Source organism: Gaeumannomyces tritici (genome assembly GCF_000145635.1).
Source record: "Gaeumannomyces tritici R3-111a-1 unplaced genomic scaffold supercont2.1, whole genome shotgun sequence".
NCBI classification, from domain to species: domain Eukaryota; kingdom Fungi; phylum Ascomycota; class Sordariomycetes; order Magnaporthales; family Magnaporthaceae; genus Gaeumannomyces; species Gaeumannomyces tritici.
Window position 1 is genome coordinate 6,323,544 of NW_008804545.1, and position 27,582 is coordinate 6,351,125.

General features: G+C 57.8%; 11 protein-coding genes across 11 annotated transcripts; 6 read left to right on the forward strand and 5 right to left on the reverse strand.

Moving 5' to 3' along the window:
- Positions 1-6,262: 6,262 nt before the first annotated feature.
- Positions 6,263-10,064, forward strand: GGTG_01994 (hypothetical protein). The gene is made up of 3 exons (XM_009219765.1): positions 6,263-8,267; positions 8,366-8,615; positions 8,706-10,064. The coding sequence occupies exons 1-3, from the start codon at positions 6,611-6,613 to the stop codon at positions 9,481-9,483; spliced, it is 2,685 nt and encodes an 894-aa protein (XP_009218029.1). The 5' UTR covers positions 6,263-6,610; the 3' UTR covers positions 9,484-10,064.
- A 5-nt stretch (positions 10,065-10,069) lies between these two features.
- GGTG_01995 (hypothetical protein) lies at positions 10,070-10,485 on the reverse strand (the record flags this gene model as incomplete). The annotated part of the gene is made up of 2 exons (XM_009219766.1): positions 10,070-10,176; positions 10,239-10,485. 2 exons carry the CDS (start codon positions 10,483-10,485, stop codon positions 10,070-10,072), a joined length of 354 nt encoding a protein of 117 aa, XP_009218030.1.
- A 301-nt stretch (positions 10,486-10,786) lies between these two features.
- On the forward strand, positions 10,787-12,405 carry GGTG_01996 (hypothetical protein). Its single transcript, XM_009219767.1, has 2 exons — positions 10,787-11,751; positions 11,821-12,405. The coding sequence occupies exons 1-2, from the start codon at positions 10,985-10,987 to the stop codon at positions 12,239-12,241; spliced, it is 1,188 nt and encodes a 395-aa protein (XP_009218031.1). The 5' UTR covers positions 10,787-10,984; the 3' UTR covers positions 12,242-12,405.
- Positions 12,406-12,525: 120 nt separating this feature from the next.
- GGTG_01997 (hypothetical protein) lies at positions 12,526-13,575 on the forward strand. Its single transcript, XM_009219768.1, has 2 exons — positions 12,526-12,675; positions 12,750-13,575. Exons 1-2 carry the CDS (start codon positions 12,584-12,586, stop codon positions 13,282-13,284), a joined length of 627 nt encoding a protein of 208 aa, XP_009218032.1. The 5' UTR covers positions 12,526-12,583; the 3' UTR covers positions 13,285-13,575.
- Positions 13,576-13,591: 16 nt separating this feature from the next.
- GGTG_01998 (hypothetical protein) lies at positions 13,592-15,744 on the reverse strand (the record flags this gene model as incomplete). The annotated part of the gene is made up of 3 exons (XM_009219769.1): positions 13,592-14,938; positions 15,258-15,453; positions 15,530-15,744. The coding sequence occupies 3 exons, from the start codon at positions 15,742-15,744 to the stop codon at positions 13,592-13,594; spliced, it is 1,758 nt and encodes a 585-aa protein (XP_009218033.1).
- Positions 15,745-16,447: 703 nt separating this feature from the next.
- On the forward strand, positions 16,448-18,607 carry GGTG_01999 (hypothetical protein; the record flags this gene model as incomplete). The annotated part of the gene is made up of 2 exons (XM_009219770.1): positions 16,448-16,559; positions 16,632-18,607. 2 exons carry the CDS (start codon positions 16,448-16,450, stop codon positions 18,605-18,607), a joined length of 2,088 nt encoding a protein of 695 aa, XP_009218034.1.
- Positions 18,608-18,769: 162 nt separating this feature from the next.
- Positions 18,770-19,251, forward strand: GGTG_02000 (hypothetical protein; the record flags this gene model as incomplete). The annotated part of the gene is made up of 2 exons (XM_009219771.1): positions 18,770-19,003; positions 19,192-19,251. The coding sequence occupies 2 exons, from the start codon at positions 18,770-18,772 to the stop codon at positions 19,249-19,251; spliced, it is 294 nt and encodes a 97-aa protein (XP_009218035.1).
- A 70-nt stretch (positions 19,252-19,321) lies between these two features.
- GGTG_02001 (hypothetical protein) lies at positions 19,322-20,051 on the reverse strand (the record flags this gene model as incomplete). The annotated part of the gene is made up of 2 exons (XM_009219772.1): positions 19,322-19,863; positions 19,919-20,051. 2 exons carry the CDS (start codon positions 20,049-20,051, stop codon positions 19,583-19,585), a joined length of 414 nt encoding a protein of 137 aa, XP_009218036.1. The 3' UTR covers positions 19,322-19,582.
- Positions 20,052-21,200: 1,149 nt separating this feature from the next.
- GGTG_02002 (hypothetical protein) lies at positions 21,201-21,557 on the forward strand (the record flags this gene model as incomplete). Its single annotated transcript, XM_009219773.1, has 1 exon — positions 21,201-21,557. The coding sequence occupies one exon, from the start codon at positions 21,201-21,203 to the stop codon at positions 21,555-21,557; it is 357 nt and encodes a 118-aa protein (XP_009218037.1).
- Positions 21,558-21,652: 95 nt separating this feature from the next.
- Positions 21,653-25,096, reverse strand: GGTG_02003 (hypothetical protein). The gene has a single exon (XM_009219774.1). The coding sequence runs from the start codon at positions 24,937-24,939 to the stop codon at positions 21,985-21,987; it is 2,955 nt and encodes a 984-aa protein (XP_009218038.1). The 5' UTR covers positions 24,940-25,096; the 3' UTR covers positions 21,653-21,984.
- An 85-nt stretch (positions 25,097-25,181) lies between these two features.
- GGTG_02004 (hypothetical protein) lies at positions 25,182-26,909 on the reverse strand. The gene is made up of 3 exons (XM_009219775.1): positions 26,344-26,909; positions 25,649-26,278; positions 25,182-25,573 (listed from the first exon to the last, which is right to left on the reverse strand). The coding sequence occupies exons 1-3, from the start codon at positions 26,834-26,836 to the stop codon at positions 25,467-25,469; spliced, it is 1,230 nt and encodes a 409-aa protein (XP_009218039.1). The 5' UTR covers positions 26,837-26,909; the 3' UTR covers positions 25,182-25,466.
- Positions 26,910-27,582: the final 673 nt, after the last annotated feature.

Sequence of the window (27,582 nt, forward strand, 5' to 3'; positions counted from 1 at the left end):
TTTTTCGATCTTCTCTTATGTTTCCGCTTCTTGGTTGCCCGCATCCTGGAGCTGCTGCTTGCATGCAGTGGCTTGCATCTTTTATTTCTTTTGGGCCCCATCCCAATCTTTTTATTGGTGATGCACCGAAGCGAGTGAGCATGACCACCACATGTGGCCGCAACTCGCAAAATACAACGGTCCCGTTTCGTTTTCCTTTGCTGCCAGCCCGCACGAGTAAGTTGGGGGGTTGAGAGGGAGAACGAGCCTTGGAGCGGAGATGTTTGATGCACGAGGCGGACGCCTAGAAATACCCATGGGCTTAGGCGAGCAGCAAAAGCCCCCTTGGGGGTTAAAAAAAAAGACCTCGTCTCTGTAGTTGCCTGTTTCGATCAAAAAAAAAAGAGGTGAGATTGCAGGGAAGAAACGACGAGCAAGGGCGCGCCGGGCAGGACAAGGTGGAAACAGCGCCTTGTGCGTCCGTGCTTGGCTTCATGGTTTTTTTTTTTGCTGCGTTTCTATTGGTCCCGTGCCGCCCAAGCCGACAGGCAACTCGTCGAATTTTATCTGTTTCCCATCTGCTTCATTCGTTCGCCCCATCAGGAGCGAGGACGAGGATCGAGCGGGTTTTGTTGTTGGCCGCCTTCTTCAGATTCGCCCGAGGAGGGGAAGGAGAGAGGGAGGCAAGGCCAGGGTCGGCTCGGTCCCGGGTCCGACTCAGTGTGCGGGCGGCCGAAGGAAAGGAAAAAAGGGGAACGGGAGCGAGCGGATGTCACGGCAAAAAGGCAGACAGGCGAGACAAAGCTGAAATAATGCTTCGATCGTTTCGTGCCTCTCTCCGGACCAGGATGAGGAGGGGGATGGGGGAGGGCAGAGACATGCAGCTTTTTCCCATTCGGGTCAGGTATGCGTGCGTTGTGTACATGGCATGGTCGTGCGTGCACTTGCTGCTGCTGTTGTTACTGTTGCAGCATTATTGCCTGCTTTTTTGGGACAGGTCGGGGGTCGGCTGGCTCTGCTGGCTCTGCTGGCCGGGGTGGTTAGCTTTCGCTGGGCTAGTTTGGTTGAACTGGCTGATCTTGATCTGGCTTTTTATCTTTATCTGGGCATCATCATCCCTCGTGACGGCTTCGTTCCATAAACCTCGTTTGGGTTTGCATGGTTACCGAAACACGAAGAGGGATTACGGGAGGAAACAGGAAAACGGGGATTGCGATCGCTTCCCTCATCCAGGGCTGGGTGAGTTTCCCTCAAGAGGCATGGATGTCGCCGCCGAGGCACGGCCACCGCAGGGCCCGAGACCAAAACCTAGCGGGGCCCGCTTGGTTCCAGACTCGCCACCACAACAGGTCCCAGGTCGTCGGGGTTTCCTCTTTCTGCCGGACCCTGGGCGGTTTCCCATCTCTCGGCAAAGTCTGGCGCCGTTCGAGCCGGGGGGCAGAATGCGACACCGATCAACAGCCAAACTCGAACCCGGCGCTTTTTGTCTTTTTTTTTTTTTTTCTTTTCTTCTTCTTCTGACGTGTTCTGCAACGGGCGGCTTGTACTCACACGAGTGAGTGGTCGTTCATCTTGCTTCTAATAGCTTCTTCCAATAAACATAAATCCTCCGTTATTGGAGCCCGCCCGACCGCCTGCCGCTGGAGGACTTGCCTGTCAATGGATCATGCGAGGGGGAGAGGCTGGCTGGCCCCTTGTTGGTGGTGGATTATCTTTTTGCTTGTGCCACCTACAGCGGCCAGTTTTCTTAGTCGCTCTACGACGGCTGATTTGGCCACCAATCCATGGCGTCTTGGTTGTGCCCCACGATGTTCCAGCCTCCCAGTATGAATCAATCGACCTACCGCTTCGCCCTTGTTTATTTATCTCGCCCACCCCAGAGAGCCCAGGCTTCTGCGGTCGGGGGACTTTTGGTGGAATGTGGTTCGGTCGGGTCTCGCGGCGTTCCATGAGCGTCGGCCAGGCCCCCCTCTCGGCACTACGAAAAACACAACCCCTCCCATTCCATCTGCCCCGTCCGGGTTGGGCGTCGCTACGAAGCTGGGCCAGGCGGCGCTTGTTTGATGCCGTAGAGAGAGCAGACAGGAAATTGTGGAGGATGGGCGACGCCTTGTGCCAAATCAGAGCCAGGGTTGCCGTCGTCTCCTTGTTCGCTGTGCTGTTCATGTTCTTATCACGCCCATCCTGGCTGGTGATAGGCGATGTCGGGGCGGTCGTGGGCCCTTTTAGCCCCTCCTTCCCAGCAAGCGTCACTGGAGTGGCCCCGTCAGCCAACGTCAATAAAATAGCAATAAAATGATAATCAACCAAAAAAAAAAAAAGAAGACATGGCAGATTGCGGCAGCACGCTGGGCTTTTTAATGCCAAGCTGTGCGGGCGGGCGTGCATGTGTCCACCAGGAGAGAAAAAAGAAAAAGGAAAAAGAAAAAAAGAAAGAGCGACAGCGTCTGGTTGGTGCCGTGGTCGTTTTTTTCTTCTTCCTTGTAAGCGAGCTGGCGGCGGCGACAAGCGGTTCATGCGTGGGTGCCCCCTCCCCCCTCCTCGTGCCAGCAAATCCATTCGCGAGGAGCAAGTAGCGACGTGCCACTTGTTGCAGGGCACGGCAGAAACAACACAGCACGCACCCAGCACCGGCGCCTGCACCAAGCACAAGCACACACGGCCAGTTGGGCCGGCCACCCGAGCTTTTTTTCTCTCCTTCTTCTTTTCTTTCTTCCTTGCTGGCTTGGATTTCTTCCTCCCCGCCCCCCCCCTTTTCCTCACGTGTTCGCTTTGCCTGCCCGCAGGTAGGCAGGTAGGTCGTAGGCTGGGGTGCCGGCCGAGCGTGGACAGCCGTCACCCGGGTTCAGGATCGTCGGCTTTCCTTCTCCTGGAGGCTTGTGGCTAATAAGACTGGCAGATGCAGAGAGGGACCGGGAGCACTACCAAACAGCGCTTAAAGGAGGGAGGAGGGGGGTTGGGTGGGAAGCAAGCGAGTGGCGGTTTGGACGGACGGCTCCATATGTGCTTTCGCTCGACTGCAGCGCCCGGCTCCATGCTGGCCGCCCTTGGGCTGGCCGGGGGTGGACGGTACCTCTGGGGTACGCAGGACGGACGGCGGATGCAGCACCCAGCACGTCGCATCGTTTACGAGACGGGGGAACAGACAAGATGCACGCGGGATCCCTTTGCGAGGGAGCAGGACCAAATTTGGCCTCATAATTGGCCTTTGAGGTTGGCCTCCTGAGAGAACCTGACTCTTTTTTCCTTTCTTTTTTTTTTTTTTTCTTGCTGTTCTCATCTCACCAGGCTCCACGGCTGTCGTGTCGTGGGCCTTGCAGCCGACCATTCCGGAAGTGCCAACCTTTTGTCGCTCGCTGGTCTCGCCGCCTCGATCTGGTCCGTTCTGTTATGTTCTGTGTCATGCTCGTGCTCATTGCCTTGGTCTTCGCGTACCGGGCGAGCCGGCCGCCTCCTCCCAGGGCCTCGCCGCACACGGGACAACAAGCCATGACACATATAGCAACCAAGGTTGGGTTCCGAATGTGAGGCCAAATAGGGAGGGGGAAGGCGAGGAGCGAAAGAATGCGAAGGAAAAAAAAAAAAAAAAAGGCCCTTGCATCAGTCCGTGCCAGGGAGAACAGATCCAGACGGTCGGCGGAGCTGTTGCAAATGAATTGCAGCCAGCAAATGACGCCCATTTGACGCAGACAAGTGGCCAACAAGCGACCAGCGGCGCCCCCGTAAGCTTAGGCAAGGGCAATGGTCGAGGGAGACGATAAGTACTTTGTGTAAGAGGGAGAGGGAGAGAGAGAGAGAGAGAGACAGAGAGAGAGAATGTGTGTGACGCCGCACCGGAAAAGCTTGGAAATGACCAAGAGGAACAAGAGCCCGTGCCTTTCCGGACGCGGCGGCACGGTTTCGGCTCATCATCGAAACATGCGGTAGAGCATCGAGAAGGAAGCAAAGGAAGCTTGTCAATAGCTTGCCAGGCCCATAGGCCCATTGCTTGGACTTGGGGTTGGCGCCTTGCCTATTTCTCCCATTCGCGGATGTCGCATGAATAATAGGCAGAGGCAGGTAGGTAGGTACCCAGACCAACCAGCCTATTCTCCTCTTCTTGCTCCATTTGAGGGCTTTATCACTGCATGCTGCATCGCGGACGGGCGAGGGGCCGCACTGGTGGCTGACATGGAGCCGGCTTGTTTTTCGCATGCCCCTTGCCCCTTTTAAGTTCGCATCCCTTTAGGCACAGGGCTATTGGCTATTGGGGCGGTGGTGGTGGTGGTGGTGGTGTTGTAGTGGCACTTGGCCGACGCCGCCGCCGACGCCGCCATGTCCCTGTCGGCAACGGATGGAGCAGGAGGAATGACAGACATTCTTGGTGTCAAGTGTCGGGCCAAGCTAGCGTCGTGTATTTGATATTGCTTTTTTGGGGCCCTTTTCCCACCCTTGGACCCAGCACAGATAGATTCGTGGCCGGGCTCGGGGCGCACAGAACAAGTCTGGTGGTCTTGCTACTGTGTGGTCCTGCGACGAAGCGCGCGCACAACAAACCGAGGCAAAAGACAGGACAGGACAGGACAGGACACCGACAACAAGCAGACAGACAGGTAAGCAGACAGACAGGCAATGAGGCAAATAGTCAGACTCTCGGTGACGCCCAGGTGGACGTGACTGCGCTGTGCTGTGTGCTTGCGGCATGCCTGCTGGCGAACTGCTTCGCTGTACTTTTGATGTACTTTGTCGTGTGTGTGTTCGTCTGGCCTCATCCGGGCCATCCACGCCCACGCCTGCCCTTTGCCCCTGGTCTTTGATCCATCCATCCATCCATCCATCCTGTCTGGCTAATTGCTGCGTCACCTCACTCGATGCCCACCTCCCAACAACCCTGGTCCCGTCTTGCTTGTCGTCTTTCATACTCACACGCACACGCACACACACGACGCACACGCATACACATACACATTAGGTAGACACAACGCACAGCACACATGGGCACGCACAACTCAGCAGCGGTACCCACTAGCCCGCTGGGAGTGACAAGCAAGTGCCCCTCCCGAACCGGCACATTCTTGCTCGATTCCTGTTAGGCGGGCAGCAAACCTGCCCAAACGGGACGGGGCAAACATCAGCTCCGCAAATAGGACCTGCGGATTTGCTCGATTGGATTCCGAATGCGTTCCAGAGCGGTAAATGCAAATCCCTTTTTGGGTATCTGGTGCATGTGTTATTTTTGCGCCATCCTTCTCTTTTTTTCTTTTTTTTTTTTCTTTCCTTCTGGTTCACAATATCGAATTTTATTGTTTTTTTTTCTTTCTCTTTTTTTTTTGTGTTGGTTCTGGCTGGCCGGCTCTGGCTGGGATTATGTGTATAAGTGGTGGATTTGATTGACTTGGGCTGCGGTCAAAAAAAGAGGGCTGCTGTAAGTGTGTCCAGGTATCCGTCCAGGTATCTGCCCAGGTATCCAGCATGTACCTGCCCGGACAAGGGTGCTGCTGGACGGGCCGGGGGGTCCACTGCAAGCACGTCCAGCCCACCTACCGGACCAGCAGCTGGAGTGAGCCTGATGCTTCCTGCCTTCGCTCACGCACCCCAGTCAAGTGCTCCCAGACACCGAAACCCCTCCACCACAATTCCATGAGACCCAGCACGCACTAACGACGGCTCTCTTAAGCCTCTGGGCCTGCTGCTCCCTCTCGAGCCGCCGCTCCCTCTTCCTCTCCTCCCCCGACCACCACCACCACCAGCCCCTGGACCGACCCGACGTCTGCCCCGACTGTTCTTGACCACGCCGACGTCGAGACTGGCCCCAGACGCCTACGTCAGCATCCTTTCGCTCCGCACGTCGGCCCCACCGCTTGGGCTTTTTTTTTTTTTTTTTTGGGCGAGACGGGAAAGAGAGGGGAAAGTCGGGCCAAACGAGGGGGGGACTGAGAGACAGAGTAAGGAGGGCGAAAACCAAAAGCCAAAGACCAAAGACCACACACCCGACACGGGCCACGAAACACGCCGCCACGAGTGCGGTTCGGCAAACCATCGAGTGATTTCCGATCGATTTCCTACCCCTTCTCCTTTTTTTTATTATTCATTTATCGTTATTTCCGTCCTGCTCCCTTGCTTGTCATCGTCATCTCTATACTCGCTCTTGATCTCTCACCTCGTACCATCATCTACCGACCGCCAGACAACTCGAATCTCTGTGCGGCCCCAATAGACACCGAGAGCCCGTGTGTGTTTTCTAGCTGTTGCCGTGTGCCGTGCATGTGGGCGGGGGACAGCTGAAGAAGCAGCAGCGGAGCAGCAGCAGTAGCAGCAGCAGTAGCAGCAGCGACGGTCATCAGCCTGGCCCGCATCTGCCTCTCACTTGCTGCACCGGCTGCCTGCCTGCCTGTCTTCCTGTCCGCCTGTCCGTCCGTCCGTCCGCCTCGCCCAGCCTTCCGTTGTCGGCCTCGGGCACACACGCCACGCCACGCCACGCCAGCCATCCCCTCAACCGTCTCGGGCAGAGCCTCAGCCGTCGCCGCCGCCGCCGCCGTCTGGCAGGCCCGTCGTTGAACCCTCTTCCCCCTTTGTTTTCCGACGTGCAAAGCTGTGGGAAGTCAATTCGAGCCGCCCCGCTCTTCCCGCCGCTGCAGACTCAGCACGGCCCATGATGGCTTCCCGAGCAGAGGACCTGCCCTGGCCCACGGCGCAGCCTCGGCTGCCGTCCATGGACGAAATGGACTACGTTATGCATTCCGCCATGCCAGAGCCTCCGGCGCCGCGCCTCCAGCATCCGCCCATAACAGGCGCCGGCACCTGTCCCTACAGTGTAGCCCACCGCGTCGACCACCACGGTTCGCCCCTTCCCAGCCCGAATTATAACTCAGTCTCCTCCCTTCTTTCTCCAGTCAGAAACCCACTCCACCCATCTGCCCCGTCGCACCTGCTCTCGCAGCAACAGCAACAGCAACAACAACAACAACAACAGCAGCAGCAGCAGCAGCAGCAGCAGCAGCACAACCACCACGCCCTCGCCCACGCCCACCACCACCACCACCACAGCCAGCATACGAGCCCGCAGCAGCACTCACATTCGCACTCGCATTCCCAGTCACATCCGCACCACCCGTACGACCCCGTGCACCCGCCAGCCCCGACAAACCACTGGTTCTCCCACCACCCGCCGCCAGCGCCCCAGCCACCCCACTGGGGGCACCAGTTTGCCGCCCCGGACCCCCGCTCCTCCAGCTCGGGCCTGTTTCCTCCACAGCTGCCTTCCCTGTTCCCGCCCGACCAACACCACAATAGCCACCACCACCACCACCACCACCACCAGTACATGAGCGCCAGCCACCACAACAGCAACGGCGGCGGCAGCGCCAGCAGCAGCAGCACCAATCTCCACAGCAGCAGCGCCGCCAGCGGAGGCTCCGGTCTGGGAGTCGGTCCCAGCATCAACCCCCTGTTGGTGCCTCACCACGGCGTCGGCCAGTCTCTGGATCCGTTCGCCTCGTCGTGGTCGCTCTACCGTCAGCATCCCCACAGACTGCCCGAGAGCGCCCAGAGGTTCAACCCCGGGCCTCACGCCCACCTTGGCAATTCCCAGCAGCATCCCACTCCCAACGCCAGCTCTGCGCCCGCAATCTCCCCACCGAGTCTCCCGAACCCCACCATGTCCGACCGCTATGGCCAATCACCGGCCCATAATAGCCAACAGTCCGACTCGGGCTCATTCTCCCATTCGTCTTCGGCGTCCCCTTCGTCATCAGCCCGCGCGAGCCCAAATCCGGCCGACGGTGCCTTGACCACCCACTCCTCGCTCGACACGCCCATGAGGTCGCTACACAGGCAACACGGTCCTCAAACGCCGACCCGGAGCGAAGTGAGCCTGGGGTCCCATCCACGATCGAATATGAGCCCTCAAGGGCCCGCAATCGTGACGTCACCCGGCGTGAGCCCACCGCGTCTGATCCCGGGCGGCATGGACGAGCCCGCTGCCCGCTCCGGCTCCGGCGGCCACATTTCAGGCAGCGATTCGGAGCCGCGACGGTCGACCCCGAGTCATAGGAGATCGGCAGCGGTCGAGGTGCACGTTTCCGACGACGAGAGCGACTCGAGTGAGGAGCACATGGAAGAGATGTTTATCCATCAGCTGGGCGCGGCTGCCGGGCCGCCTTTTACCGCCAGGATGGATCTCACCGAAGACAGGATCCGTCGCCAACAACTACTCCGCGGCGCCATAACCAACAAGCGGATTGCCTCCAGGGGTGCCCTCGCCTCGCTTCAAAGCGTCGAGATCCATAGCCTTCCGGAAAACGAACGAAGTGAGTCGACTTTCTTTTTTTTTTTTTTTTTTTCTTCTTCTTTTTCTTCTGTCCTGTCCATCTCTCGCTGCTTGCTGACCGTGATCCTCCCCCTCTAGCCTGCGTCATCTGCTACAACGAGTTCGGGGTCCCCAACCCCGAGGGAATCAACGAGGCACCCCTGCGACTGCCCAAGTGCAAACACGTCTTTGGAGACCACTGCATCAAGAAGTGGTTTGAGGAATCCGACAGCTGCCCGTACTGCCGCGACAAGGTTCCCTCGGAACCCGCAATGCGCCTGAACCCGAGATCCGTCAACAACATCTTCGCGGGGGCGCTGCCAGATGGCAGGCCGGCTTTGATGAGCGGGTAGGCTCTCCATCCTCTTGCTACCATTCTGTCTACAGTTTCGTCTTTGATTGGTGTTGGATTTCTAACGTCTTTTCGTCTAAACTGTAGTACCGGCACAGGAACGGCCGTTCTGGTGTCTGACGCAGGTTTCCCGTACCGCGCCGCGAACCCCTACGGAGCAGCCGGGGGAGCCAGTAGGGCTGCATGGCAGGCGGCGAGGCGGTCGCCCCCTGAAGATATCGATGCGCGCACCCGCCGCACCCGCCCGCGCCATGGGAGCCTCCGCGGGGCGCCATCGACCGGAAGCTCCAATGGTGGGAGCGCGCGGCCAAACTCGTTCGCCGGTGCCTCCTCGTCGACCCCTTCCTCCCAGCAAGTTTCGCCCGGGCGCGACAGGCACTACAGCGGCGCGACCATGGGCATGGGCGGCCCGGTGCACTGGCAACTGCACGCCCACATGGAAGGGCGTAGGATGCAGGGCCAGTCCCTGAGGCAACAGCCGATGCCCATCCCCCCTGCGATCCCGCGTGGTCTCATGAGTTACATGCATCACCGCCCAGGACAGCTCTCGGGCGCACCAGCATACCCGGCCTCGCCATTGCCCCCAGACTCGTTCCCAGGCATGATGGGTGTAGGCCAGGCTGGCATGTCGCCGAGTGGGCCGGATGCGGGCTACATGAATCCGTTGAGCCCCAGTCTCCCATCCGACAACACATCGCCTTTGGGACCCGTACCTCCGGTGGAGGCGGGTGCTCCGTTCCCTGGCCCTGGGTCATCCACACCGCTTTTTTCCCAGCACCTGCCCCCAGTAGGAGGTCTAGACGACAACCCGTTCGAGCGGCCAGGCCCCGCGCCAGCCAACGCCGTCAACTGGTCGCAAAACTGATTTTTTTTCCTTCCGGCCTAGACCAAGATGACCAATGGGTGGCGTTTCCGCCACCAAGTCTCGTCATGGTGGCACAGTCATCACACAAAAACAAAAGGGGGCCTGTGTGTATGTCCGCATCAGACCCGACGTGGACGGACCCGACGTGGAGAGCCCGTGGTAGGCGGGAAGCGAGAAGACGAACAACACACGATTCCGCATGACGCGACGATTCGAAACATACGACAACACATCCATGTCCCTCTTCCTTCTTCCGCCGTTCTCGTTGGCGGAATCAACAGAGCAGCCGACTTTTCTTTTTTTCTTCTTTCTCGCATGACTGCATTGATATTTGGCTTGGTTTTGATGAAACTCGGGATAGGCAGGCTTGGGAGGTATCGCGGCGTTAATCTTTCTTAGTTATTTTCCCTCGCACACATCATCACTTTTCTTTAACCTCGGCCAGATCGCACATCATATTAAAGGTCGTCATCCAGCACATCGCGCCCACTTCCTTTACCACAAACACTGTTTTCTTTTTTTTTTCTTTTTTTTTTACTATCTCACTCCAAGCTCAACTCATCCATTTGTCATTTTCCCCCTCCTCTCACACCCACACGCAATCGCATTCACCCCACCATGCTTCTTTGTACCTGCCCCTCTCCTGCTTCCAGGGCGATGATTTAATCAGGGCTGCCGGAGTCGGTGGATTTTCTGTACTTTTTTTCTACTTTGGCCAAGGAATAATCAGACCCAGAGATTGGACCGGGACTGACTGTGTCTCAGCCCTCCTGCAACAAGGCCGAGCCGAGAGGAGCCAGGGATACAAAAGGGGAAAGCAAAGTAAACGTGTCGGTGTCCATTGCTCGCCGCCTGGTGAGGTTGTCTGTCGGTCCCCGCCTTCATTCCAACTCTAGTAAGCTCCGTAGTAACATGTTTTGGTAAGCAGACCGAGGCACACCTTTGCTGGCAAGGCGGATTGCTGGTGGGATAATACCAGGCTGATGCATTCACCGAGGACATGTTTGACGTGCGACGGTAGTGCTCGTGAGTTGGTTGCAGTTTTGGTTTTCTAGAGCTAATCCATGCCACAAGGCCTATGATGCAATTTTTCCCGACCCTGTCCGTTGTCGGCGATTCGACTCTTTTCCCCCCAAAATCAGGAACTGCCTAATCGGGACATCCGACCCCGCCTCCCGCCCGAACCCCTGGAAGAGCTCAAGTGGGGACCCGGGGTAACGAAAAAGTGCAGCCCCACAAGCCTCGGCTAATCGAGGAGAGCCGCGCGAGTGCGGTTGGAAGCCGAGCTTCAATCGAGTTCCAACTCGGCCCAACCCATGGCAGCTGGCAGCTGTCAAATTGCCATCTTTTGCCATTAACGACGAGCCACCAACCCGCGCACTTTGTATCCGTCCTAGATATCTGACGCCACACATCTCTATTTCTACTTTTTATCGACTGATCGACTTGTTCTTGCGAGGGAAACAAACAGCGACAAAAAAAACCCCTCTCCCGCAGGACCATGGCGGGTCCCGTTCGGCACCCCATCGACGTGGCGGCGCTCGAGGCCTACGTCCGCTCCGACGTGCCGGCCGTGTCGCCGCCTCTCGAGGTGCGCCAGTTCGGCTTCGGGCAGTCCAACCCGACGTACCAGCTGACCGACGCGCGCGGCGCGCGCTGGGTCCTGCGCAAGAAGCCCCCCGGCCGCCTCGTGTCCAAGACGGCGCACCAGGTCGAGCGCGAGCACCGCGTCATCTCGGCCCTGTCATCTTCTTCTCCTTCTTCTTCTTCTTCGTCTTCGGGCGGCGGCGGCGGCGTGCGCGTCCCCGTCCCGCGGCCCGTCTGCCTGTGCGAGGACCCGTCCGTCGTGGGCACGCCCTTTTACATCATGGAGTTCCTCGACGGCCGCATCTTTGAGGACCCGGCCATGCCCGAGGTCGGCGCCCGGGAGCGCGCCGCCCTGTGGGCCGACGCGGTGCGGACGCTGGCCCGCCTGCACTCGGTCGACGTCGACGCGGTCGGGCTGGGCGACGGCAAGTTTGGGCGCAAAGGGAGGTTCTTTGAGAGGCAGGTGCGCACGTGGAAGGGCGTGTGCGACGCGCAGGCCGCGGCGCGCGACCTGGACTCGGGCGAGCCCGTCGGCCAGCTGCCCAGGTACGAGGAGCTGGTTGGGTTCTTTGAGGACGAGGCGCTGCGGCCGCGCGACAGGGTCACGCTGGTGCATGGGGACTACAAGATTGATAATCTGGTGTTTCACAAGACGGAGCCGAGGGTGATTGGGATATTGGAGTGAGTTTTTTCTGTGCCATATCTACGACCTCGAGGAAACACAACACTAACCAAAAACCCCCACCACAGCTGGGAAATGTCCACCATCGGCCACCCCCTCTCCGATCTGGCCAACCTCTTCCAGCCGTTCGAGACGGCCGGCCTGCCGACCGAATCCGTCCACACGGCCCACGGCGGCTTCGTCCCCGGCGCCACCCCGGGCCTCCCGACGCGCGACGAGGCAGCCGAGCTCTACCGCGCGACCGTGCCCGCGGGCTGGTGGCGCACGGCGGCCGAGATGGCGGCCGAGCTGCGCTGGGCCCAGGCCTTCAACATGTTCCGCGGCGCCGCCGTCTGCCAGGGCATCGCCGCCCGCGTCGCCGCCCGCCAGGCCAGCAGTGCGCAAGCCCGCCGCTACGCCGAGGGTAGGGGCCCGCTCGCCGAGTTCGCTTGGACCATGGTTGAGAGGGCTAGGGAGGCGGCTGTTGGTGCGGCCAGGGCCAAGATATGAGGCCTGGACGCTCAAGGGAGTTATTTGCTTATATCAATCAAATAATTATTTTTGATAACCCTCTCCCGAACCTTTATTCGTGCGCCTGTTATTGGATGTCTGCCGCTTACCTGGCGTTTCACCCTTCCACCAACCAAAAATCGGTGTTTGCACCAAAGTCGGGCGATGGGCATATTGTTGATTGGTGCCAAATAGGCGTTAGCCACAGTTGAGGTGAGGCTATGCCCACGTGAACAAAAGCACCTAGCTTAGCCCCTCCCGATAATTTGTCCATCCTTTTCCGTCCCCTCTTGTCGCATTCCCTCAACATATTCCAGCCGGAAAGGACAGGAGACCGCGACCATGGCCAGCGCCATACCTAGCACTTCGGCCCACCCAATAACCGACCAAGGATTGTCGGTCGTATATAATCCCCCCGGACAAGCCATAGCTGAGTATGCATAGGGCGCTTTCTGACTCAATTGCCCGTGCGATTATGGTAACGCTAACGCCCGACAAAACGCAGCAGCATCGTCTTCGTTCACGGCCTCCAGGGCCATCCTTGGAAGACATGGGCTGCCAAAAAACCATCCAACGCCTGGCCCACCGAAAGCCCGCATGGCATCAATGAGCAGCACTCGGTGTGTGGTCCAGAGACGCCGAATGATGCAACAAGCAAAAGCAAAAAGAGACGGTTGGAGGAGTTTTTGGTCAGCCTTCCTCGTCGGAAGAGCCGAGGCCCCAATGCAATAGCATCTGGCAGTAGCACAGGCCACCAAATACTGGACGCAAACCTCCCTCAGAGTGTCGAGTCACAAAGGTGGTTTTGGCCCAAACATTCTGTCCCTGTGTCTTGTCCCGACGCCCGAGTTCTCACTTGGGGATATGATACTGTTGTGACGAGCCCGGCCATGGCCCGGCTTGCAAAGCTAGCACAATGTCTCACGGAAAGGACTTCCTCTTTAGCCTCGAGCGCTTCCGAAGAGACACGGACGCGAGCCGGCGCCCACTCATACTCGTCGCTCACTCGTTGGGAGGGATCGTTAGACCTTTGCCAGAATTGATTTTTTTTATTTCGATTTGAGTGCGTGCGGGGAGTGCTTTCTTTATTTCCACAAGCTAGCGTCATGCTTGATTAGAAGTACGAGACGAGGAGGGGTCCGTCACAAAAAAGGATCTAGTTTGGAGGAGGCCGGTGCTTGGGAGCGGAGGGCTGCAGCCAACGGGTACGACTTAAGGCAACAAACCTCGTCCTCCGGCCGTGTAAGCTCGGTGTAGTGGATACCGAGCTTTCGTGACAGAGATCCAGACCCCTATATAAAGGGAAATATTACCAGCCAAGCCCCGAGGCCGGGTATTGTAAGCTCAGTATCAGCCGCCCGTCGTGAACTGCTGGTAGGCCCCCTCGAGGGGCGCCACGACCAGCCTCAGCATCTCGCGCCGCCACGAGTCTGGATCGCCTGATGAGACCCTGTTGTCCACCAGGCACCACTTGACCGCCGTCTGGTAATGGTGCCCGGCCGCCTCGCCGGCCATTTCCTTGAGCCAGCTGATGGCAAGCAGGATGTCGGGGTCGTCGGCGCCCCTTTGCGCGCGCCGCTTCTCGATGCTGCAGCGGAAGCACAGCTCTGCTAGCACGACGCCCAGGCGTGCGAGTGACTGTTGTCTTTTTTCGTCGTTGCTGAGTGGTCGAGGTAGTGGTTTGGTGGTTCCTGACCCGCCGGTATTGTTTGGGCCTTTTTGCATGGTACAGGCGTCTGTCGATTGGCCTCTGACATGCGGCCTTTCGAGCAAGAAGATACCGGGACAGTTGGGATCCGGGAAGAAGATGATGTCGGCCTTTGTCCACAGGTGCGGTATCCACGGCGATTCCAGAAGCTGCAGGAATGATGAGGCGAGGGTCATGGAGAGGAATAGTCGCTGCTGGAAGGTCAGCGGTGGAAGTTCCTCCTCGCTGATCAGCTGCGCCAGTGATATAGACTCTATTTTGAACGCCAGCTGCTTGGATTGCGGATACAGAAAGTAGCGACTGTTGTCGTCGTCTTCGTCGTGCAGGAAGCCCACACAGGTGCAGCCGTCTGTCGACTGGAGCGACTTGCACAAGTCGGTGATCCTCTCTGCCGCTGTTGGCGTTTGGATAACCATGACAGCTGCAGTAACGGTCGACGCCGCTTGCGCACCGGGCGCGGCTAGGACGGCCTTTGTGCGCATTGCCGACTTGAGAACCTTGGCGCTCCGGTGACCTGGCTCGCGCTTCAGGATGCTACCATCACCGATCTCATTGGTTGCCACGAGCCCCGGCGCCTCAGTCACCCGTCTGCTCTCGTCCTCGCCCACCGTGACTAGCGTTCTATGCAGTTCCCATGGATGTTCTCGGTCCGAAGCGGCGAGCAAGATCTCGAACCGGCCCTTTTTTGCTGCCGGGTGGTGCTGAAGTAGCATGTTTATGACGTGCGCTTTGGAGCACGAGCAGCCGGTCCATGCCGCCTGGAGCATGTTGTACAACGTCGCAGCGCTCTTCCAGAAGGACAGCAAGGCCGCGTCGATTTTTGCAGCTGCCGTGGCCCCCACGCCGCCCAGCTGGTCAGCTGCGCCGGCGCGCTGCTGACTGAGCTGGGCGACCTTGTCCGTTTGCCCGAGCAGCGTCTCCAGTTGGTTGTTGCGCCGGGTCAGCTCTTCGAGAAGCTTCCGCATGGTGGAACCGCCATCCGTGGTAAGCTTTATGCGGTACATCTGGAAATCGAGGCTTCCCCTGGAGAAGGACTTTGTGACTGTCCCCGGCTTTCTTTTTTTTTTTTTTTTTTTTTTTTGAAAGAAATGCGAATCAGCAACATGAACCCGGACGCGCGGCCCGCGCTCGCCGGGCATTGCCTAGCATGCCGGCCAAAGAATAGTTGTGACAGTCAAGGATCGTGGTCTCAAGCTGCACCATCATAGTGAAGAGGGAAAGAGGAATAGGGAGGGAAGAGAAAGGGGAAAAGGAAAGGAGAGCAGGAAAAGGAAAGAAGAGGCGTAGTCAGCATTCGCCTCAACTTACCGTGCCTTTAAAACCGTCCTGGACAGCAGGTGAGTCAAGTGCCAGCTCCTTGTTGAGTTCTCTCACTGTAGTCTCCAAGGCTTCCATGATGGCTAGGTAGTGCGGGTACGCTCCTCCGAGCCTTATTTGGAGTGCTTTTTCGGTTTCCGGTCGCTTCCACTCGGGGCCTCCAGGGTTGGCGCACAATGTTTTGATCCTTGGCTCTCCACATTAGCTAGGTACCTATATTGAACCCTCGCGCGCGCGGGATGGCCTGGGTGGATGCAGCTTACATGTCATCATCCACGACCAGAGGAAGTAGCAGGATCTCGAGGTTCGTGGAGAAGAGGTAGCGCTGGTGGTTGAGCTCCTGCCTAAAATTGTTATGCTCCCTCCGGATGCCGCGCCAGAACCTGTACGTACGGTTCGCCTCCCGGTACTTTTCAAGCGCGGTGATGGCGATCGGGAGCGCGCCCAGCACGGCACCGGCGATCTCGAAGCCAGACATCGTATATGTGGTGAAGTCAAGTGGACGTGTCGCGGTCGATCGGGAACCATGGAATCCACGGCAGGAGCCTACCTTGGAAACAAAGACGGGAAAAGGGGAAGGAACGTTGGTTGTGTGGTTAAGGCTGACGAGAGCGGGGATCGAGGCGCAAAAACCAATCAGCGGGCGGAAGCTGTAGCCGTCCCGATAGGGTGATGCGGGGTTTTCTTTAGGTTGGTCGTACAAACATGCTGGCGCCATCGCGATCTTTTCTGGCTAGGCCATCCTCATTCATTTTGCCTCCTTTTGCCTGGCTATTGAAGCCTTAACTAGGTTGGCCACAGCCATTTCCACCCTAGAACGCACCGCGGACAACTCTTCCCCTCCCCCGCTCCCTGATAAGTAACCCATTTGTGCTCATCCACGACCCTCGGGATCTGTATCTCCCAAGATGCCAGATCCACGTCCGGGTGCCTCTCCCACCCTTCGTGGTGAGGACCTCTCCACCACCTCCAGGAAAGCGCGCCACCTTAAAAGATGCCTAGAAAGCGTACTAGCTGCAGTTTCGAGTGGGGAAGACGATAATGCCATCAATGCATCAGCCCTTCAGGACTTCCGGGACCAATTCATGTTCTGGGCTGCCAATATGTAAAGTAACACCCATGGACCCGCTGTCAAAAGATCTCAAGGCTGACGCACTCCTGTCCCGGACTGCAGGGGAGCCATGCACAACCCGTCTTCCAAGCTCTCCCTGGAGGCGCGGTTAACTGGTGCCGAAGGGGTGTTGAGACACATACATGGCCTTTTGGACGATCTGTTCGAAGCGGTCGAGGATGGTAAGTGGCGGTTTTTTTTTCACGGGCAAGAACGGAATCCTGCCGACACACGCGCTGACAAGCTCACACCAGTTATGACGCTTGCTCTGCCCCGGTTCCAGACTGATGTGGACGAGGCCGCAGCGGCTGACAACGGAAACCCACTTGATCAAGCCCTGCTTGACGAGGATCAAAATGAGGAGGGGAACGACGAAGCGGATGACGGTGACGACGTGTTCTCCGCCGAGTCCTTGATGGAAGAAATGAGCGACGCTCTCCGAGGACTGTTTCGTGCTGGGGTGCTGGTCCGCAAAGCCTCCGCCCGGGACCGATTCGCCCACGCACTCAAAGCTTCGCGGGGGCAGTTTTTGGGCCAGTTTGACATCGAGTATGCCGAGCAGAAATTCTCCAAGCTCAGAAGACTGCGAGAGGAGTCCGCCTGGCTTACCAGAAGGCTCGGTAGCGCCAACTCCAAGAGGCGCCAGGTGCAAAAGTACTACCGAGACCACAAGTTACGCCTCGCAGCCGGAGAGCAAACAAGTCGCGAGGAGGACGAGAGCCGCACGGAAAAGCTCTCTAGTAAAGCAACCACCCTTATGCCGGGGCAGCTGCAGCTGCGGCTTCTACAAGACACCCTGCCCGAGGACGAAAACGACGACGCCATATCCCTGACCAGCGCGGTAACAACATTTGAGCAGGGGGCGACGCTCAAGCTGCCCCGTCTCGCGTTGCTTTCTCCAGACGGCGAGCCGTTTGAGTGCCCAATTTGCTTCGTCCTATGCGCATGTGCCACAGAGAAATCCTGGAAGATACACGCATACAACGACATCAGGCCCTACATCTGCACTTTGGGCGGTCCCGAGTGCGAGGAGCTGATGTTTCCCGACAGGAACTCCTGGTTTCAGCATGAGCTCTCAGAACACCGCTCCACCTTCGTCTGCGCTATATGCTCTGCCAATGGCTTCGACACGATGGCCAAGTTCAAGGATCATGTCCTTGTCCACGGGCAATTGGCTGGAGAGCAGGTCAACGACCTCCTGGCAGCAGGACGCCAGGTTCAGCACGAGTTCGGCGCTAGCGCTTGTCCCTTCTGCGTCGAGTGGGAAGATGCGAGAGGTCACCGTGGTTCGGGCAGGGTGACAGGCCCCCAGCTGAAAAGACACGTGGCGACCCATTTGGAGCAGCTGGCCCTTTTCTCAGTCCCCCGTGAGGTTATATGCGGCCCTGAAGACTCTCAGGCGGGAAGCTCTGGCGGATCAGGAGGCTCGATACCCAACATGGGCACAATCAGCTTTGCTGTGGACCCCAGCTCTGATTTTTTGGCCGACCTTCCCGACGCCGAAGAGAATGAGACGGAGGGCATCGCCCGCCACTGGGACGAGCTAGCCGAAAAGGAGAGGAAGAATCGGGAGGTCATAGAGGCCACTAGGGGGGGTTCTGGGGTGCTTTTGGGAGATCTCGTCAATGCCGGTGACTTTCGGGTGGGAAGCTCTAGCGGGTGGATGAGTTTCCAGGCCGCAATGGACGGCGGTAGGAAGTACCAGCGTCATCGGGAAGATCTCGTTAATGCCGGTGTCGACGAGAAGTACATTGAGGCGATTACGAAGAAGCAGGAGGAGGCTGGGATGCGAGAAGAGGCCAAAGATGGCTTCAGACAGGGCATGGATGAAATAAGTTCATCTCTGGAAGAAGACTTGAGGGCAATTGAAAAAGCCAGGGCCAACGCCGGACAGGCCGCCAAAGAGCAATTTGAAGCGGTACGGAAAACTGGAGAGAATATCATGGAAAGTGGCGCAGGCAACAGCCAGGACCAGAGGGAAAGCAGTGTCATCATTGAAGCAGACGAGACCGGCCCGTCCGATGCACTGGAATCCTCTGAAAGACCAAAGATGGATTTCGGCGGACAGCAAGTAGCCACGGCCGGGGCGAGCTTCACCGCATGCTTCCCTGCCGCGCCCAAGGCCGTCCGCGATAGGGCACTGGAGCGAGAGAGGGCCAGGAAGCGGCCGGCCGACCCCCCGTCCACGTCTGCTATCTCACGTCCCAGTCCCCTCGGCGGTGACTGCTAGCCCGACGAGGACCATCGCCGCCTCCAAGAGGACCTGATCAATTCGGGAGCCGGCGAGAAGCACATCGACGACTGGCCCAAGGATACAAAGGGCAAAGTGCCTGCAACATACGTGCGCAGGGCCCGTCGACTGTTGTCCGTTAAGACACCGAGCGCCTTCAGTATGCACTTTGACCCTGAAAGGGTCGGAGCCGACGACGAGGACGTGATATATACGCGCCCGGCCCGTGGACGCTTTGACCCCGAAAGGGCCGGAGCCGACGACGAAGACGTGATATATACGATCCCGGCCGAAAGGGCCGGAGCCGACGACGAGGACCATCGCCCTGTGACACATATGCGCACGGCCCGTCGACACTTGTCCCTTGAGAGACTGAGAGTCTTCTTTGACCCGCTGGTACGATCCCACGGGTTTTCTTCTTTCTTTCTTTATCTTTTTCCATGTATCCCATAACCGCGCATTCTGGAAGCAAAAGAAACCATATAAAAACATTTGCTTACCACAGTAACCCATCAGGACCCCAACCACCAGCCAGGGGAAGAGCAAGATTAGCTTTAGCGGCACACCAGAATTATCCGCGATAGGCGAGGGTTTCGACCAGCGTCCAGAACAACGTCGAGGCCAAGGCTGAGGCGGATTACTAGGACAATTCACGCCACTGCTACAAACAGGCCTCTGCTCCTAAGGTAGGGCACCTAGGGAGGAGTTGTCGGGCAGTAGCGCTGTCTGGACAAGGGGAACACTGGGGTCTTGGGTGCAGGTCTGGGTGCTTGCTCCAAGGGATACTTGGAAGCTAACTTAGATTGACTGATGCCGAAGCCCCAGTCAAAGCTATCTACAAAGGAGATCCCTCCTCACATTCTTAGTCTTGTCTCGTAAGGTATCCTTCCCGTTGACCCCTTGGATCTGTGGCTCTGTCCAGAGATCCAGAGATCCTTGGATCTGTGCCTCTGCTCACAGATCCACAGATCCAGCTTACCTGAGCCTTGGCCGTCTATCTTCCCGGTCCGGCGCCCTTGCTGTCGGCCCTGGTCGTAACAGCCACGAAAATAACAAAAAAACCTTTATTTCGTTAAGAAGAAGCGCGAACAACACCAGCCCCCTAGCCTGCTCATGTACCTCGCTCGTGCCGAACCTCGCTATAAAACGCAAAAGAGTGTAAGGCGAGCAGGCGATAGTGCTGGGTTTAAGCACGAGGAAGCCGAGGGAGGCTTTCCCGTCGCCCTCGGCCGCCAGTCCTTGCAGCGCCGCGGTATCTGGGGAGGTTCAGAAGGATGATATGGCAAATTTGGCGCTCTCCTATCTTTTTACCTGCTGCACCGTCAGGATGCCTAACAGCTGAGGGCGTGATGGAGCCGGATCTTAGGTATCCCGCCGATATGCCTGTGAGAAGAATAGTGTTTGACTGCAAGAGTACCTCCCACAGATCCTCCGTGGAGAACATGACACACATACAAGGGCATCTACAAAGAAAGGGGCATCCATACGAGCCAGGCCCACATCTAGACAAGAATAATTGCCCTCACTCGCCAGCGAAGCTGCTGCACCGTGCTAATCAGGTCTGCCAGGTGTCGCCGGACCCACAGCGTGATGCGACAGAGTTGCGACCCCGGTTACAATGTTACAAGACGGAAATTTACATGCGATGGCCAAGACAGAAACATCCCCTGGACGGCTAGCAAGACCAGGACTCGAGGCTCAATGCCCCCGAGAAGCTCTCGGAGGCGGGGAAGTCCAACTTTCCCACGGAAGAATATAAAGGTCTCGAGGAAGTTAGTCACCCTCGACGCCCAAGCCGCGGCCACGGACTGGCGACCTTGGGAGATCTTGCTAAGCAAGGAGGCACGCGTAGCGCCGTAGCTTGGCTGAATCGAGGCGTTCAAAACGTGTGGTTCTAGGAGCGGAGAGATAGCGGCGTCCTGTGTCATGGCCAATGGGGAATAGCCATCGCCGACGAACGAAGCTGTCAGACGGTGGTCTCTAATTGATGATATGAGCGACAGAAGACGCCCCAGGCCGCCAGCGTAGATGGAAGTCTTCCTCCCTCCCCAGCGCAGCCAACAGCTGTCGCCCCAGATGCCCATGCATGACTGCGAGACCGCCCGGTAGCGGTCCTAACAGCCATAAGAGGCCGATTGCGCTCTGGCCGGTGCCTTGGGGCTGTATATGTGGCTGGAAGAATCGCAGATCAATAGCGGTGCAGGTTTCTGAGGAGATTATGATCAAGGGTTGCTCGCCGTTCCGTATGCGGCGAGGATGGCAAAGCTGGCTTGAAGTCTGGTTTGTGCCGGCCTCGATATTCCTCCCAGGTTATATGAACAGGCAGACAAAACCGACATACCCGGCTATGGATAGGGTTAGAGCAGCCAACCCGAACAAGCTCGTTCTTTGGACCAAGCGGAGATCATCATCACATCTACGGGAGATTTGTATTTGCAAAGTCCACGGCTATTCCAGTGGGCATGGTCGTATGTGCCGGTCTCCCGTTGGCTAGCGACCTTATCAACGTGCTCAACTTGTCTGGTACCACTCGGCCGGCTCGCTGCGGCCTAGAAGAGCCCGCACCAGCACCCATCGAGGCCTACCAGCATCCATGACCGCCTGGGCCCATCCCCTCCCAGCGCGGTACTTCGAGATGTGCGCCTGGCCGATTTCTTCGTATCGCTCCCGCCCCCCGCACGGCTGGGGCAGCGGCCCAGCAAAGCCTCCCGGGCCGCGTGACACCCATTTTTGTTCCGAGACAGTGGAGATTGCAGATGATTCGCCGACGTTCTCAGAGGTCATCGATTACCCGAAAAGCGCAAAGGATTTGCCAGTGCCGCGCTCGGAGATGTCGGCTGCGAGGCAGCCGTGGCACTACCCGGACTGCATGCCTTATATTGTCGGGACTTTTGCAGACCACGCCTCTCGCGGCCAGGCTGCGGGTATGGACCCGACTCCGCTAATTTAGCGGCTTCTCTGGACACAGTCTTTTTAAGCGGTTCTTAGCCTTGAGTGAGGCATCAGATCCGAACATGAGGCTGTCGCATTGGGTGGAGAGACATGCATGCTCTGAGCACCTGGACTGCTCCTGCCTTGGATTTGGCTCCGTCTCCGTCTCTGGCTTGGGGTTCCGATATTGATTTGACACGGCTTTAACTAATATGTTTTTAACCTTGCCTCCTTTCCAACCCGGACACAACTATCAGGACCTTTGTTCATTGAGCTACTTATCATACGAGCCATTTTTGTCCCTCGCATTGCCCGCTCTCAGCAAGAATTCCAAGTGGGTCGTAATATAAACCCTTCAATGCCAAACGAGTCCCAACATTTTGTATTTTTACGTCCGTGACCAAGTGCAGTGTACACAAATCCGACTTTTATGCCCCAGCCATAAATCAGTCGTCCTCAATCTCATCATCGCTAAGCATGAGCTTCTGGACCTGCAAGCCCCCAGGGATCAGCCCGTCGTCGCCGTCATACTGCCCTCCACCGCCTCCCCGCGCGGGAACCGCCCTCTTCGGCCGGATGGCATTGTTGACCCTCCTCTTCCGCGGGCTCGCCGACTCCTCCGTCGGCCGGTCCGTCGCCCAGCTCTCGCCAGGGACGCCGCCGCCGCCGCCAGCCACATCCTCGTCCTCGCCCTGGGCCGCCTCGTCCTCGTCGGCCATGGCCTGGGAGCCGATGCCCTGGAACGACACCACCCTCTCGAGGTCCCGGAGGCCCACGGCCAGGAAGGACCCGCGGCGCTTCCGCGCCATGTGGGCCATGTAGGGCAGCCTGTCAAGGAGCATCTCCTTGCGGGCCGAGCTGCCCAGCGACAGGAGCGGGGCCGTTGACTCCTCTTCTTCGTTTTCCTCCTTCTCGGCCGTGGCCGGTCCTCGCTTCAGGTCGGTGCGGTTGGTGGCCCAGTCGCCCACGCTGCTGCCGCCACTTGAGCCGCCTATCGGGCGCGGCTTTCTGAACGCCGAGGCGCTACTGCTGAGGCTCTGGTGCCCGGCGCCCTTGGATACGGCGCCCCCTCCTCCCGAAAACCCCTCCTCGCCGCTCACTATCCTGGTGCTCCACATGTCCATGAGCGCCTCGAGCTCCTCTTTGGCGCGCCAGAGCTTGATGCTGGTCGGGAAGAACATCTTGTACTGGTCGCCACTGCTGCCGTTCCTTGGGTTGCTATTTGCCGACTGGCGCTTGACCGGAGACGGCAATGAAAACAGCATCCCGCGCACGGCCACCTCAAACGCCATCTCGTCCTGCCGCAGCACGTGGCTGCCCACGTCCCGCCCGTAGTAGTTGCTACCGCCCCTGCCGCCGAAGAAGATGTCCCACGAGGGGCAGAGGAGGTCGCTGTCGGACAAGAAGTCCAAGCAGCCGTTCATGTAGTCGACCGCCGAGTTGAAATCATGGGGGCCCGTAGCCTCACATGATAATGCGTAGTTTTCGTGGAGAGCCGAGATGAAGGTAGATGTGTCCGTCCCAGTCTCGTCGATCAGCGTATCCACAGAAACAAGGGACTGCTTTGGTCGAGAGTGCCGCGACATGTACCTCGGCAGATTTTCGACCTCGTAACCCAGAGTTCCCGGCGCGTAGGGTATGTCGTCCCGTCTGTTGTAAACCACTTTTCCAACTGCATGGAATATCCCTAGGCTTGCCTCTCTTTGTGAGACGAGCTCGAGCGATTCCCTCTCGCCCTTGGTCATTGCCGCCTCCCTAGCCCCCTTCTTAGGCTTTGTGAAAGTCACTTTAGCGCCCCAGTCTGCGTCTGTGTCCCCCTTCAAGCACAGAAACTCTAGGGAAGAGATGGCGTTTCGAATATCTCCAATCTCGCCGAGTTTCTTCAGCACCATCGGGCCAGGGGTACGGCGTCGTCCTGACTTCCTAGCCTCCTTTTGTACGACGAGCTCGAGTGCTTTCAACAGAAAGGTGGGCGCTATCGCATTGAACTCTATTATGCCGGTCCCTGGATGCCTCAGAATCTCAGGTCCTAGGAGCCGATGTGCGGTAAAGCTGTCGGCTGATGCCGACGTGGTCGTCAGTAGTGTCTCGGATATAACCATGACCACGGGTATGGCTGGTTCCTGTTGCGTCTGGTGTCCAAATGTGACAAGAGAAGGCGTGTTGGTAGCCAGGAATTGAAGCACCGCGCTCCGAAACGAGGTCAGCGCCGATGATGACCTCATGAAGGTGTTTGGGAACTCCTCGACCAGCATTAACCTGCGGGTGTGTGCATCCGTCTGACTATCCGAGGCCGATCCGCCTGCTGGTCGTCGAGGTAGAGGCGCTGGGCTGCCATCGTCGTCCTCTAGGTCGAGCTGTCCAAACCTGCCGCCCCTCCCCATAAACTCTTCGAACTGGGCCGCGGCCGACTGGTAGCGTTGCCCAGGGGCACCGTAAGAGCTCGTTGGATTCCTCCACTCGAGCACCTCGCAGCGCAGCTCCTTGGCCAGGAACTGAACCGTGGTGGTCTTCCCTGACCCCGCGGCGCCCTTCAAAACCAACAGACGCTGCCGCATCCGGCCGTCCATCACGTTCTCGAGCCACCTGCGCACATCGGCCACCTTTTTCTTATGCACCGCCAGTTCCTCCAAGTTCGCCGGCCCGAACCGCTCGGACCACGGACGGAGGTCCTCCCCTGTGCTGTTCCCAACAGCACTACCGCCTAGGGTGCCGTTTGCAAGGCGCGGAGGCTTGCGGAACATATTGCTCGCAGCTGTTGAGGGCGGCAGACTAGAGCTCGGGGGCGCCCCATGGTGCTGCTGCGAGGAGCCTGTGTTGCCGCCGTCCCTGAACCGTTTGACTGCATTCTTTCCCACGATGCTGACCACGGCAGCCTTGCTCTCGGCCACGTTGTCGTCGTCTCCCGAGATGGGATCACTAATGATGTCGTCGATGGGGGTGGATGGCTTCGGGTCGGTCTTGGTGGCGCGCTGAGCCTGTTTCGAGAAGAGGAGCAGCAGGTCCCCGTTCCTGCCCTTCTCCTCCGAAACCTTGGTCTTCTTCCCCCGCTTCTCGGGGCTGGCGCTCGGGCTCTTCGTCGAGGCTTTTGACCCGCGGCCGCGGTTATTCAGGAAGCTAGGTGGCGCAGCCGCTGCTACGCTAGCGCCATTGGAGGTGGCCTTTTTGGACGCGGCCGCGGCGGCAGCAGTCGCCGAGCGCGTCGTCGTCCTTCGTTTTGGGCTTGGGGGTTTCGTCGTCTGTGGGTCTACGGCCGAGGGCTTCTTCGGTGACGGGATGAGGAAGTTCTTCAAGCTGTTTTTGCGCGGGGTGGTCTGCTGTGACTGCGGCTGGGGCGGTGCGTCGTCGTCGTCGTCGGACTCGACGAGGTTGCGCTTGCGGCGTCTCGCAGGCGGCGCCATTGCGGAGCTGGGCTGGTCATTTGCCACAGCGGTAGTCCTGCTGCCTTGTCGTCGCTAAGGCAGACATGAATTGGGGCGGGGACGAGGTTGGGTCTAGGCCAGGGAGGCAGTTGAGAGTTGGAGCCTGGGCGAGATTCACGCAGCTTTGATGTGGGAGCAGGCAGCAGAGCGCTGGAGAGCCCAAGTTGAGTCGAAGATGCAGCGGGAGTGGGGCCGCCCATCCATCATGACAGGGGCTCAACGCCGCTGATTGGCAGGCGCCATATCTGCCTCCCCAGGCACTGTGGGGTATGCATCGGGACTCGACCCCCACTGTGGAAATCGAGGCCCCAGGTCTGGGAATGACGAGCATCAATTAGATGGAGAAAGGACAAAGTCAGAAAGTCTCAACTGGCATTCTGGCTGTAACAGTCAGAATAACACGCACGTAGCCGCTCTTTCTGCCCAATAATCCACTACTTCCGGCTTCAGAACTTCCAGCTTCAGAACTTCCAGCTTCAGAACTTCCAGCTTCAGAACTTCCAGCTTCAGAACTTCCAGCCTTCAAAGTCATCAACAAACCGAACGGCGGCATTGAGATAGCGATTGTGAGCGTCGCCCCACGTTCGCGAAGCCTCCTTCATGGCCCGAACGGCTGGGAGAGAATAGAGTTAGCGGAGGAACCAACACAAAAGTTTGCCCTCGTCGTAGTCCGCGCACCAAAACTCACCCTTGACAAAGTGGGCATCCGTGGAAAACTTGGACTTCAGCGCCTGCTCCTCCACATACGCCCAGCTCTTGGTCGCCACTGGCACCCGGTCCCGGTCGACCTTGGGCCGGAGCAAGGCGACGTAGACGGCCAGGGCCAGCAGCCACCACTGGCGGACGAGGCCGACGTGGAACCTGACGGGCACATGGGGCAGCAGGATCCGCACGGCGTGGCTGCTGGTCAGGAGGTGCACGACGAAGAAGTTGTAGGCGTGCGTGCCCGGCGCCACCGTGGCCGTCAGCAGGTCGACCGCCAGCTCCTGCGACTCGCGGAACCGCACCACCGGGTCGTCGCCCAGGTCCCAGGCGTTCCAGTATTCGAGCACGAGCGCCTCGTGCTTCTCGAAGATGGGGTCTATGTTTCCGAACCCGGGCTCATCAAAGAGCCCATCGAACCGCTCGTCGGCAGCAAGCCGGTCCACCAGCTCGGCCGGCGACGCCGACGTGAAGGGCGCAGGCTTTGTATACGACGGATCGTCGCTGTATCGGTGCAGGTAGTTGTGCTGCACCGCGGCCAGCCCTAGGGCTTCGATGGCGATCTCCCGGCTGTCCATCTCAAAGGCATAGCCGAGGTGGATCAAGGGGTGGCCCACTGTGAGTCCTGTGTAAGTATTCATATGTCGTCCGAATGCCAAACGTTCATGCTGTGTATCTTACGCCCACCAATGAGACCGTTGACAAGCGGTTCCTTGCCCTCAAACATGTATTCGGCGACAACCTTCTTCCAGTCGTAGGCGTGATCAAAGGCCAGGTTGTCCTCAAAGAAGTCGATGTAGGCCCTCTGGTAGTGTTTGTCTCCGAGAAAGTCGCGCCAGTCGTCCTTCGTGATTTCGGCGGGCGAGTCCTGCCAGGGCTCGAGCTCCTTCGCCTCGACATCATAGATGTTGTGCAGCTGGGCCACATCTGCTCCCAGCAGGTAGGCCGAGCATAGGATGTGGGCCATGTGGTTGTCGAACTGCAGGTTGTGATAGACGATGGAGTGGTTCACGTGATTTGCCCGGAGCAGGTGCTTCAGCGTCCGCGGGCGCTTCTCCGCCGCCGTCTCGACGTTGTGCACCTCGACCGGCTCCAGTTTGATCTCACGGGCCGTCCCGGCCGTTCCCACCAGGCGGTTTACCAGGGGCACGTACGAGAGCAGCGACGACGCCATCTTTCGGTGTATGTGGGTCGCCCTTTTGTTGGGGGGCTGGAGCCAAGAAGAATCCAGCGAGGCTGCGCAGCGGCAGTTATAAAATCAGGTGCCGCTCCGCTAATTTGACGCCTGCACGGCCCTCCGGGGGCAACCGTCAAATTGCCCTGATTTTAATTTTAGTTATTTAAGGCAAAAGAATAGAGTAACATTGCTTTTTTTTTAATGGTTTAATTCGTACCTCGGATAACACAAAAAAGCAATGAAGGCGTTAGCGAAGCCTGAAAGCGTAACTGTTCTTTTTATTTTTTATTAATTTTTACTGCTTAACCGGTAATTTATATTTTTTACTGATTTTTACTGCTTAACCGGTAATTTATATTTTTTACTGATTTTTACTGCTTAACCGGTAATTTATATTTTTTACTGATTTTTACTGCTTAACCGGTAATTTATATTTTTTACTGATTTTTACTGCTTAACCAGTAATTTATATTTTTTACTGATTTTTACTGCTTAACCGGTAATTTATATTTTTTACTGATTTTTACTGCTTAACCGGTAATTTATATTTTTTACTGATTTTTACTGCTTAACCAGTAATTTATATTTTTTACTGATTTTTACTGCTTAACCGGTAATTTATATTTTTTACTGATTTTTACTGCTTAACCGGTAATTTATATTTTTTACTGATTTTTACTGCTTAACCAGTAATTTATATTTTTTACTGATTTTTACTGCTTAACCGGTAATTTCCAGGGGGA